Here is a 13,718-nt window from a genome sequence, read left to right on the forward strand (position 1 = left end):
AGTGTATAATTCAATAGTTAGCATTACGTATGTTAAATAATGAAAGTTATGTAGGCCTACACTAGAACTTCACTGGGGTAATAAAACTCACATGTAATTTACCTCTTTAATAGTTTTGACAAATATTATGTTGAAATAATAAATAAATAATGCAACAAATAATTTCTTAAATTTAAAAATATTCAAATATGACACAAATTACAGACATTTTTGGATTAGTAATTTTCATTCATTATTAGTAAAATTGTAATGAAAATATTCTTCTCTTTACACTGTGATTCGAAAAGGATGGTGCAAAAGTAATATGGTACTGATTTATTCAAAAGTGAACAAACTAAGAGCAACTTTGTCGGCTCAAAAAACAATTGTTTGAGATTACAATGGACATGAGGAAGGATCAAAGAAAATACCCTATTAGGTAGACAAGGATAGGAAAAATTATTCTATATTGAAATGGCTCTAATGTAAAGTTGCATTTTGTTGCTACGCCTTTCTGGCATGATGCCTTCAATATGAAAGAAATAAAGTAAAGTTGTAATAGTAGTAAATATAAAGTAATGTAATATCAGAAAAGATCCTTGTTGACTTTGTCATTAAAACGTAATGTGATGATATGAGAGCCAAGGATGCACTATCTCATCATCCCTAACGTTTCGCATTTATTGTCTCATTAATATACATATATTTTTTCTTCCTTTTCAGAAATTTGTAGAAGATCTGTTAGAGAGAGCCAAAACTCTTTGAAGAGTGCTATGTGGTGCCATCTCTAGGGAGGAAAGGGGATGACTTCCCGGGGGAAAAGGGTGGTGCTGATGCCATCCTAATTCATCCATCCATCCGGAGAAGTCCATATGAAGCTCCAGGAACCAATGGAATCTGCGTTATGTATGGTTTGTTAGCTAGGTCATGAAATGACTTGTTTGTCATTCATTCATCAATGATTCATCAGCAAATTTACTACTTTATTTTGAAGTTTCCATGTATGTTGTCCACAGACGAAATATGACAATTCGGTTTAGTGTATTTAATCTTCAGATCTGTACAGAGGTCTTTTATAATAACTTTATTGCAGATAAGTCTGTTTCACCACTTTTATTATTATAGTTTAGGTTAAGACAATGTATTTTTTGTTATAAAACTTACTATTTAAGACGGATTATCGTGTAACCTTCTACTGTTTGTCACCAAACAGTTTATCTTAATGGAAGGTTTTTTATTTTTATTTATTTTTTGTTTATAAAAAATGTATTGTTTTAATAATGATGATAAAAGTGTTGGAATAAGTGTATAATATTGTTATTATTTATGGATCTAAATGTTGTGTTTTTATTAATAGTGATAAATAACGCAATTGTTCACTTAAATGTGGTAATTAGAAAGTGTTTTTTATTTAGATTAAGCTTCGGAATATGGACAATATACTGAGAAACTTGCCACTTATAGTAGGTCACTATTAACAACATGTCAGTAGAATGGAGCACGTAAGCGTAATTCAAGATTTGATATGAATGAAAGCTCATAAGATAAATAGAAAATAATTCATGCACTTTTACTACAAAAAAAAAGTAAGATAAATATTTTCATCTTTGTGTCCACATTCTTTTGCTGAACACCAAATTAAAATAACAGAGAAGACACAGCGTCATCATCGTTGTCGTCATCGCCATCGTCGTCGTCGTCGTCATCATCATCAACATCAGTGTTTCTAAAGAGTGGTTGTCAGTATGTTGTGTTGTGTGGGTAATGTGACAACATGTTCCATTAGCTAGTCTTGGATCACCAAGCTATAGAATTGTTTTGTATGTATTTTTTATAAGTTCAGGCATTGTAAAACATTATTACACATACCTAACATTGTAACATGAGCTGTCCAGTTTGAAGAAACAAATTCAGTAATTAGAAATTAATAATGCTTATACTTTTTGATACCATGTTTAATTACTCGACTATTTCAATTTAAAGAAAATTATAGCAGGCAGATTTGCAGTAGTTTCTACTTTTGGAAACTGAAATATTTATTGGTAGTAAGATTTTAATATCTGAGTAGGCAAACAAAATGTAGAAATCTTGGTCTTCCGTAGAAACAGAACTGCCATTTTAGCGAACTTGACCGATTTATCTTTTAAGTTTCTTTGTACGGGTGTAATGTTGGTATTTTTATTTGTGTCTCTGCTGTCAGATGACATCCATTTAAGAATGCCAACTCCAGTGTTACATGTTAAATGATTATTTATATAATATGATGTAGGGTCGTATTCATAGACGAGACTTTGGAAAGTACAAAGTCACCATTTTCCTATTCACAGTCGACACTTTGAGGAACGTAAACTTCAATCATGACTTTACTTCGAAGTCGCCGAAAATCTAGACTTTGACTTTCGTTCGTGGACAAAAGGAAAATGACTGATATTTGGGAAATTGTTGAATTTGCCGAGAATATTGAAGACATCCAGGGGATTATTAAAGCTGCCCATGTTCCTTAGCGTGTTATTATAGATTATAAACTCAAATCAAGGCACAGATTTGATAAACAGACAGTATTAAATATCCTCGTCATGTTTCAACTTTCATTGATGAATAAACAAAGAGGATTATGTATTCCACCAAAAATATTACAACTTATTTCATCGCGATTTTAAGCTATAGGTAAGGATTAATAGCTTAATATTGATTCTTACTATTTAATTCTATAGAGGATAGATTATACAGTTGGATATGCAGTTAATTTATAATCCTTGCGGTCGTCATAATAATGTTTTCTGCATATTTATTTCATATAATTTTAAGTAGTTTCTGCAGACATGTAGGGACTAACTCTGCCAACTGTCAGCTGGATAATATGTCTCTTTCATAGTCTGTCATTGGTAGAATCTTATCTTCCATATCTTCACAACAAAATTATTTTACAATGGTATAATTTCAGGGCTTAATGTGAAACTAACGTAACTGCAATAGATGTTTTATTCACAACAAAATTCTTAACAGACAATACTATTTCAGATAAACTATACCATCACGTTTTGTAGTTATGAATTGTGTTATATACAAGACTGTTCGAACTGAGTTACGATTTTTTGTGACCAGGTAGAACAAATTATTATTGATTGGTGTAAAGAACTAAAAATGTCAATTTTTGTACTTACGTTAGTTTCACAATAAGCCCTCGAATAATATTATTATTATGTAAAGCTGCAAGAACGGTTAACAATTGCTTAACATGTACCGATGTTCAATTGTTTCATTCATTTGTGACTCAAAAGATGGCTTTGATTGTGGCAATGCCTACTCTGTTTCAAATATCTATTAATTTAATTCGTTTAGAAGGCAGTGATTGTGATTGCCAACATTAGAACAAGATTGTCAAATCTCGACTTACCAAAGTCAAAGTCTCAGAAGTATTGTCTATGAATAGGACTTTTAACAAAGTTAAACTTTACGACGAAAGTCGACTTTGGGAAGTCTTCATCCAAAGTCTCGTTTATGAATACGACCCGTAGCGCACGTGGCACACCCAGTGAGGAAGGCCTCGTGCTTTATGAATCTTTGGTGGATGAGCTGTTTCGATGTAGGATGTTTTAGACGATAAGAACAGACATTGACGACCCGGCTTAACAAAGGACCGCAAAGTGCTTGTGTGCATAGAGCTCCAATAGCTACGTGTGCGAATGGCTTACAATAGCCTATAAAGCTTGTATTGTATTTCCACAATGTTTATTACTGTTCATTTTGATCTGAAGATGCAGTTGCAAATAAAAAAAATAAATGCATCTTTCCTTGTTTGCACAATCTGCAAGACCTATCAATGATTGTATTTATTAAAAGAAATGTAAACTTTTTCTTAGGTATGTGAAGTTGCAGATATTCCCGTCGCCACAACTCCATTTGTTCTGTACAGTTGTACCGTGGTTATGAGTGTGCTGTACATTTGCACCAGTAAGTAGGAAAATTGTATATACACAGGAGTCGACCTCTGGTTTTAATATTCTTTTCTAACATGACATTATCTTGTAAGTTTTGAGACACAAAGGGGATAATGAATTATTACATAATATTAATAATAAATAGTAGTTATTATGGAGCATTTTATAAGTACAGTGTTGGTAAGATATGATCGCGTTTGTTTCATGATCTCATGTACCATTATTTGCACTTGCAGTTGTATTACTTGATGAATTTCCAGTTGCTCTTTAGAAGCCATACAATACCTCAATTCTTTATCCTTACATGAGCATACTCACTGTTAACACTGACACAAGACATTCATAATTCACAATTATCACTAACAGTGAAGTTTTGATTTATAATATTGTTACAGTAGTATAATTTGAAAATTTTATCCCTTAATGTCAGGTCACATATAGATGTGTATGTCAAAACTCGTTTATACTTTTATAAACATCTACAACTTTAAAACTCGTAATATTTCCTTGAAAAAAAAAATAGCCAGAATATAAACATAATTATTGCACTATATATGTATTCCAGATTTCAAGATAGTTTTTGTGCTTACCGCACATATTGGCGATAAAAAGAGGAGCATTCATTTTCTATTCAGTTTAATCTGTTTTATAAATATACCGGTAACAATTTAGAATCTCGCAATAAGCCTAATTTTTTCATCTATTTACTGTTCAGATCAGTGATTTGGTTGGAAAATAATGTTTATAATAACTCACCTTATAAGCTTAGTAATTGTCAACTAGACTTGTATTACCAGTACTGGTAGGTATCAAGTTTGGCACGTCACGTTTCCGACATGTATACATTTTTATTTCCCAGAACACTGTTCCATCCAACTAAACCACTGGTTCAGATTATAGAATGTAAAAGATCAAATTTCATCAATAATCAAGAAGATAACCTATTTTTGTAACATCTATCACTGGAAATCAATATGCCTACATAATTTCAATTTTAAATGGTGATAAGGAAACATTTAGCTTTATAAATTTCCATGCGATCTTAAAACCTTAAGATTGAAAGAAGTTAATAAATTTAATACGTTAAAAATATGTATTATGTCACATAAAGTTGCATGTTAGTCAGTGTTCCCTCTAGTTTTTTTGTCTTGTATGTAAAAACATTTTAATCTTATCCATTTTTGTCTCCCATATTTAAAAACATTTTGGGCACTAAACTGATCTACTGCAAACCTGAAATGATTGGAAATAGTTAATTGTTGTAGTTCTTCATTTAGAAGTTCATCATTAACCTATGCTTACTGTTTATTTCATCTTCTAGTCTGGTTACCTCATACTCGCGTTTACTTGGTGTAGGAGTACTCTTCAAGAACATTTCCTGATATCGTTGAAATTCACGTTTTCTCCTCTCTTTTTCTTCCTTGTGTTAATTAAGTTGCATGATGTATTTAAGAAGCACATCTATATTTACCTTCAAATCGTTCATTCCAGTATCCTGTGTTTTAAGGGCATTCTTCAGAGATTCATTTTCTTCTTCAAGTTTTTATATCTCTCTAATTTGTTTTGTAGTTCTTCTTTCAACGATCTTACGAAGTCAGCATTATCTATGCATGCCTGCAATTGTGTTTTCAGTTTTGAAATGTATATACATGCGTGTTTCAAACTAGGGAATTAATATTGCCATAAGAATACATGTATAAAAAATTGAAAGTGATATTTCATCTAGTTGGCAATGTATAATAAATTAGTAGGCCTTGTAGAAAGGAAAATTATCTACTGATTGTTGCCAACTAAAATTCTGTTTGATGGCATTAATCTTCAAACAATGGATTATTACACTACACAAGAAAATATTTTATTTATTGAATTGTATGGAAACAATTCTTTAAGGAAAAAGAGTTATGTATCCTAATGACAAAAAAATGTTTAAAATGAAATACACAACTGAAATTATAATAGTAACATCATGATATCATTTTTAATTTGAATCACTTAACATAAAACTGATAATAATGTTGTCAAAGGATCTATGTATGATGAGTTGACAATAATCAGTAGATAGTCTTCTTTTCTACAAGGCCTTCGAATTTTTTACACATGGCCAGCTACATGAAATTCCGCTTTCAATTTTTTATACATGAATTTCTTATGGCAATATTAATTCCCTATGTAGCCTACTATAGTTTGAAATGCACATGGTATATTTAAACATTGTTATCTTCATATTGATTTAATTCTTTTTCATTTTATTGTAGGTGCGCAGTACAAATTTTATGTGCGCTGATAAGCTGCATGTGGGAATAGCTCAGAGGGGACATTGGTTCTATCATGTATACTTCGTTAATATGAGTAAAGTGAACTTTACTATTATCTATTGTATAATGCATCAAGACTTGAGAAGTGAGAGTTATTTGTTTACTACGTCATCAAATACAAGGGCACAAATAAATAAATAATTTTTTGCTGTTAAAGTGTACAGATTCTTTTTGTTTTCGTTGCTAATTCGTTTTTGACATTCAAACTGTAGCCTATAATAAATAATCAGTAACATGGGACCATGTTCATATACAGAATGTAAATTAATGGGTTTTACATACTCCGAAGGAATGTACTGTAGACCAAAACAAATACATTTCTGTTATAGAGGTACATGCAGTCTGAAACATCAACTTGCCACAGAAAATAATACGTTGTAAAGTTAAAGTGATCAAACAATACACGTTGTGCATTATCTGCAATTAAATTCTCATAGTGTTGTAAATTCATTGTATTATGTTTTATATTTTATAAATCTTTTAATGCAGAAGTAAAGCTGTTGAATATGGTGGATTGCTATCATGTTTGCATTGGTGTCAGTGGCCAAGTCTTTAAACAGTTTTTTGTATAAATAAACAATAATCAAACTCTAAAATATAATGAAGTGTACTTACTTATAATACTGTCCCAGAGTCTGTAAACCCGTTGATTTGTAGTATGTATATAAACACAGAAAATAAAGAAAATTAAATTAATTTTATCCATAACTGATATCTAAAAATATGGTCTTTGTTTTACTATCCTTAGCAACTCAAACAAGGGCTTTATTTATTCAGAGCAGTGAATTAAAATACAAAAAATCACTCTCTCCTTGATAACCAACACATTAGCAACAATAAAATTCATACATTCATTCATTTATAACTTCTTCACAAACAACACATTATAAAGAAAATGTGTAAAATTGAAAATTAAATTTAGATACCAGTAATGGATAAAATAATGTATAGCAACGAGAGTAAACAGATTTTATGCGCTCGTGGAAATTATCATCCTCAGCTTTGCCTCAAGTGCTAAACTTTCCACTCATGCACAAAATGTAATTTTACTCTCTTAAACTATAAATTACTATTATGAAAGTAACAAAAGGAAAATCAAAATTACATTTTTAATACAAGGAACTTTTCTTTGGTCTTTAATTAGTTCAAGTTGATTGTAACTGTGCCCATAATAAGAACTAAGATGAAACTTTCTAAAAAGTATAATAATTTTATTGAGGTTTGGAAACCGAAGGAAGTGTTTTACAATTTACAGAAATAAAAAAATAATCAAAATTTTTTGTACGAAAATTGTAGGCTATGTTTATTCCAGGGTTTTCAGTAAAAATGAAATATATTTCATTGTTCAGTGAATACCTGTTTTAACATTTAACACAATTAAAATAGAAATACAGCAGTAAATGTGTCATTTAATGGATTTTTACTATGCCATGAATTAAGAAGATTCAGAAATGTCATATCAACTTACTGTTCCATATTTAATACATAAGAATTAAGCCGAATAATATATTTTATTCTCTATTCCGTCATTGTGACAGAAAGCATTAAATTGTTGGGAGTAACACGGAATTTGTAGATAGCTACAAAGATTTAGGTACATCTTTTTTAATGTGATGCTAATACCATGTCTCAAAAGACAGGATTTTTCTTTCTTCAGTGCATAGTATAAATAGTCATTTCCAGGGCTAGGATTTTCATGATTTAGCATATATTTTTTTATATAAAGTCTATTAGTTGCTAAAGTATTCAGAAATCTAATTTATAAAAAAAACTAATTAAACTAAAATACTTTGTTAGAGCATATTTGTGCATATTTGACAATTTTATCCTAATAGAGCATATTTTAATGATCTATTGGTCATATTCAGCAAATTTTTTACTTTTTGAAACTTTTTATGCGTTTATCAATATGCAATGTTGGTTCTCTTCGTTATTTTAATTTCTTAGAATTATGTTCTTTCATTTCCTTCTGGTAAAATATTAATATTTCCTTCCTCTCCTATTCTGTGAACTGTCCAAAATGGTCGTGACCCTAAATGGTCACGACAAATATTTGTCTATTGTTTTCACGCATGTAGAGAAAGGGGTGGCTAGACATCTTACTTGAAGCAACTGGATGTGGAAGTAGGGAAAGCCACTTTGTTGCCAAATTTTAGAAAGAGGAGGGTGTGTGTGAGAAAGAGCAAGAGAATTAGAGTCAAGCGATAATGTTCATTTTAAATTTGATCCCATTTTATCTGTAGAAGTAGAAAAAGTGTTTCTATGTACAGAGCTTTGTTAACTGACAATAGACTATCACTTTCATTTGAAAATTTGCACAGAGTATTCATTGTACATTGCAACTCAGGTTTCATAATATAGATACAATGAAAGTTTATGAAAAAAAAGTTAACATTTTCTGTTTTGAATGAGATTTATATGCTTTGAAATCCCTTTTTTTCACTCTTTTTCTCTTCTGGTTGTCATTCTAGGTATAGCTTATACCTCCAAAGTAAACTATAAGAAATATTTAAATTTGTTATGGCATGTTTTTTATATTTCAGAGCATATTTCTGGAATTTTAAAGTCTTAAGTGCATATTTGATACTGCATATTTTGGCGATTTTTAGGGATAAAAATCCTAGCCCTAGTGATTTCTAAAAGATAATTAACTGGAATAAATAAATCAATCTGGACTTACAATCTTCTCTTGGAATAACTATGTTCATCGTTTAAACATATAGGAGTGCATAGAATTAAAATGTTTTAACAAGATGAAATAACTGAAATTAAACTCTGGCCATTTGTCTATATATTTGGAATGATTACAAAATATAACTTTATGTGTAATGTTTTTAAAATATTAAATGTTGAAAATGAACATAACGAACATGTTCATTGAATACATTATAAGATGTATATTTTCAAACAGTATGTTTCTTGTAAGTGTAGTAACACTCATTTCAATTGCTCACTAATGAAGTGAAGATATTTATTTATAAATTGCGAAAAGATTGATGAATGACTTGGATTGTTTTATTTGCACAAGAACAAACTTAAATACCTAACAACTTTTGTTTTAATTTAGAACATTGTTTCCAGGTGTTTGTTTACATTTAAACTCTCACTTGTTGTGACAGCAAATATTTTCTGTATTGTCATGTGAAGGATATAATCTGCTTATAGAGTGTGTGTCTGAATAACAGTGGAAATTCAGCAAGTCGTCAATACATAATGGTTTTCGGAAAACAAAAATATAATTAAATATAATACTTGTGTTTTCTTATACTATGTTTTGCCCAAAATGACATTTTTTAGAAAATAATTTCCATATATTCTATATTACTTTTCTCTCTTCTTTTTTTCACAGTTTTCTAATTTGTATTTAAAAAATGGTCTTCAGATGTTTGCAAAATGGTGAAATGTGACCATTATAACTTGGTAATAACCCCTTAAAATTATTGAATTTTTTCAAATGTTTTATTATGGTAGTTATAGACATTAGAAGTTGAAATGTTGAGACGTTTTGATTGGATATTGTTGTTTTAATTTAATACTGACGTTTTACTTTCCCATTATATTCTTTGCCACATTATTCTTGTTGCTCTCCAGCAATACTACATATGGTGCTTAAACTTATGTAAACATTAGCAACATGAAGATAAATATAGTGAAAGTCTGTTATAGATAATCTTTAACAAATTTTTTCCTCCACTTAAAAAGTGTGCTAAGTCATATAATTAAATAAAACCATATGAAACAATACTGATTGTATTTTGTGGTATAGCTACATATGTTTAAAAACATTCTTTGTGGTATATCAAAATGAACACAGGAATATTTCACGTAACTTGGCTCTGTTAGGTTGCGAAATTTCAGTTTTATGTGAGAAACCTTTTTTTTTTGTTAAGTTTCAGTACTGTTTTGTTAATTTATTCCTTAAGGCCCGGTTGCAGAAATGCAAATCAAATCAGTCCCTGATCACCAATCAGTTGATGTCTGATTTATTTGATTGTTCATTGCGTTGCACAAACGTGAATCTCCAATCAACTTGTCTCAATTTACTAATTGCTGATTTGAGAAAGAAGTGCATTTGACAACAGCGCTATTTAGCAACCACAGCCGATTTGATGCTCTTTAAAAGTCGCAAAACGAATGCATCAAGTGGGCGGTGAATAAGAAAATAAGTGAATGCTCTGTTGTTTTGTTGCTTTTTGTAGAAATGAAACAGGCGGATTCTATTTCTATATAGACTAAAATATAGTGAAAAAAATGAAGCAAACAGAAAACATGAGAGGGTTTCTGTTGTGGGATTTGCTAGAGGAGTTGACAAGAAATTGGAACAAGCATAGCCTCCATAGCCCAAAATAATTCCATTTCCATCTCTCTATTTACAAATTGAGCTCGTAACATAATCATTAAAAATATTGTGCTGTCATATGTAGAACCATGCCAACGGGCTACAACATTCCAGAATTTCAATGATGGTGTAGACTACATATTGCCTGTACATTCACAGAAAAGAAACCTTTTCTATTTCGATAAAGTTCGGCAACATTTCCACCAGGTGACTGGATGGGGATGTGAGCAGTCTATACACCAATTACTCTTGGAAAACCTGACATGGCCGAAAATTCTCTCCGGATTTCAAATCGTTACCTGTTTGAAGTTTGGGGATTTATGAGACCCTGCCATAACAAAACAATTGCATACGTAACATTTCTAACTACTCGGCAAATAGTTAATTTGTGGACCCTAACAAGATAACCCAAGACCGCCTGAAAAATTCCAACAGCATAAAATCTCATCGATATTAGAACTTGGTTCATACGAGAAAGTGGAAGGTTTCGATTTGTCTGTCCGCATATATTTGTTTCAATTTTTGAAAGTAACAAAACACACGAATCCTTACTTAACCTAAATCTTTGCTCAAATTCTCTGTCATTATACATAAAAACAATTAATGTCTATCACGGAAATGTCTTCTTTTTAATAATATTTCCTTCATTCTAAAGTTTCTTCATCAGAAGAATCCATTATGTCGAAAACAATATTGTTACGCTATAACTATTTACTATATACATTACAGTAACTGCACTATGAAGAGAACAACATAAATACTTGATCAGTGATCAGTCACTTAACCAGCAAAAATCTGTTGATCAAATCTGATGGAAGATTGATCTCCGATCAAATACTGATTGTTCTTTCTGCAACAGAAATAGAACTGATGGCCAATCAAACCCTCCCTGATCGCCAATCATATTTGATCGGTGTTTCTGCAACTGGGCCTAAGTATTGCAATAAATAAAGAACAAAGTAGTGTAAACTCAAATTACATGTCTTTCAATAAGTACATGTGATATTCTTTTTTTCTACTCATAGCACGGTGCTACATAATCAAATTAACTTATTTTCAGGCATGTTGCAAAATCTGTCCCTTTTGGATTATGTTCGTTGATTGAATCGTAATAATCAAGTTTGTGAAATAGTTTGTGTATGCACAAGAATTAAGGTATTTAAAATATGGTATTCATTATGGTTTCTTTTACCATGTAGTTTAAAACTCAGAAAATAAGTCACAAAATTTCGCCTTTCTTTTATTTCAGACTTCAAAGAACTGTTATGCTAAAGTTTAGGCCTATTCAGTCTATTGGATACTTTTTGTTATACCGGTAATTCTAAATACACAAATGAACAAAACTACAAATTATATTATTGGACGAATGCAAAACAAATATGTAAGTTACAGCATTCATAAGTTGTTACATAATTGTTATAAAACTACGTGTAGTATCTTGCTTTTAACGGAAATGTAATATAGGTTATGTTCTCAGTATAATTTTATTATTATAATGTTCACTAGGAATTGATTTTGCACTGTTTGCGAATAATGTAGTCACTAGGAATTGATTTTGCACTGTTTGCGAATAATGTAGTAATAAATTGAACATATTTTTAAAATAAAATGTTTAGTTAAAATAATTTACAAGAAAAAAATCATTTCTTACGTAGCTTAATTTTAATGTAACATGTGTTATGTACGGTACACTGTTTTTTTGTTTTTAATTCAGAAATCACCTCACATAGAGCAGCAAAATTATTTCTCAAAAATAGTTAATCTGTGCTGCATTTGCTCTTTGCAAATATGCAGTGATCATCATTCTTTTAGTAAAACAAATGAATATTACCTAAGAATATGGCAGAAGCTGATATGTACAATTTCAGCAAAAATATTTTGTTGTATAGATATGTTGCAAATGTTGCTTTAAAGCTATTGCAAAACATAGTATGTCTACTCTCATTAGTAACTAACACTAAAACTAATAAAAAACAATTCCTTCTAATGTATCCCTGATTTTTTCTGGAAGAATCAACTTTAAAACTGTTCTCCTGTAAAATAAGAAGAATTTCAGCTTATGCCATAACACCACATTATATTATAATAATATTCAAAGTTTATTTTCTTTTCTTTTTATTGAGTGTTAGCTACTTTTAAAATTTGCTCACTAGCACCTTTTAAATATAAATTTGTATTTTACAGCATGAAAGCATTCGCGGTACAGACCCAAAAACAAAATTTGGGCCACCTGAATTTTGTTTTTCTGGGTCTGTACTTATAACCCTTTGAGTGGTATTTGTATAGATTCTGCACACCGAAATTTCATCTCTTGCTAATAAAAGTTTTATGAAGATCATTTTCCTTTTTAAATATGGTGAGTTAGATCTCGACTAAATAGAGTTTTGTTTTTAAATTCTGTTAGATGTAGACTGACTCAAAAAGTGAAATTCTGATTGGATCAGAAACGAGATTATTGCAAATTCGAATTATAAATATTATGTGTACTGTCTTTCTTCCATCTGCATAAGGACTGTCTCAAGATCATTTTCATTGTCATATCCCTTATCAGGCTTTCACTACATGTATCTGAGTTTGACTTTAATTATTCCAAAGACTAGATCAGATCTTATACTTTGGAAAGGCATTTGTTAGGTATGGTTAGATATGAAACTTAGAAAAAGGCATCTTGGTGCTTGATATATAAATATGTATATGTACAAATGTTAATCGTAGAAGTTTTTCTGCAGTAATTTGCAAGGGGTTTAGTTACATTACACTGTTTCAGATCTGAGACCATACTATTAAATTTTAAATAGAATGATTGTTCTTATGATGTGTCCCACCTGAATAAAGGTTCGAGCTGTGTGGCAAAGTAAATATTTGTAGTTTCTTTTTATTCGATCCATTGCACATTTCCCAATAACCTTTTCCATCAGTAAAATAAGTGTGACATTTGAATAATAATAATCTTACCTGTATTATGAAATAAGTACAATAAAATGGCAATAATGGAGCATCTTAGACTCTGCACCAATCCCACAAAGTTTCACCTGTCTATTCTATCCATTATTAGGTCCTCCCAGTTACCAACATCTCACTCCAGGCATTCTTTTGTATTCTTAGCCTTCCATTTACTCCTTGTCTTTTTTAATGTTCCAGAGT

General features: G+C 30.6%; 1 protein-coding gene across 3 annotated transcripts in view; it reads left to right on the forward strand.

Annotated features, from left to right (window-relative positions):
- Window positions 1–13,433, forward strand: part of LOC138700328 (protein phosphatase 1 regulatory subunit 14C) — a 795,893-nt gene extending 782,460 nt beyond the window's left edge. For all 3 annotated transcript variants that reach the window (XM_069826879.1, XM_069826880.1, XM_069826881.1), the window contains exons 5-6: window positions 703–10,158; window positions 11,511–13,433. In XM_069826879.1, the coding sequence (XP_069682980.1) occupies window positions 703–744 (42 nt within the window). In that variant the 3' untranslated portion in view covers window positions 745–10,158; window positions 11,511–13,433. The remainder of the gene's footprint in view (window positions 1–702; window positions 10,159–11,510) is intronic.
- Window positions 13,434–13,718: the final 285 nt, after the last annotated feature.

This window comes from Periplaneta americana, chromosome 5, assembly GCF_040183065.1.
Source record: "Periplaneta americana isolate PAMFEO1 chromosome 5, P.americana_PAMFEO1_priV1, whole genome shotgun sequence".
NCBI classification, from domain to species: domain Eukaryota; kingdom Metazoa; phylum Arthropoda; class Insecta; order Blattodea; family Blattidae; genus Periplaneta; species Periplaneta americana.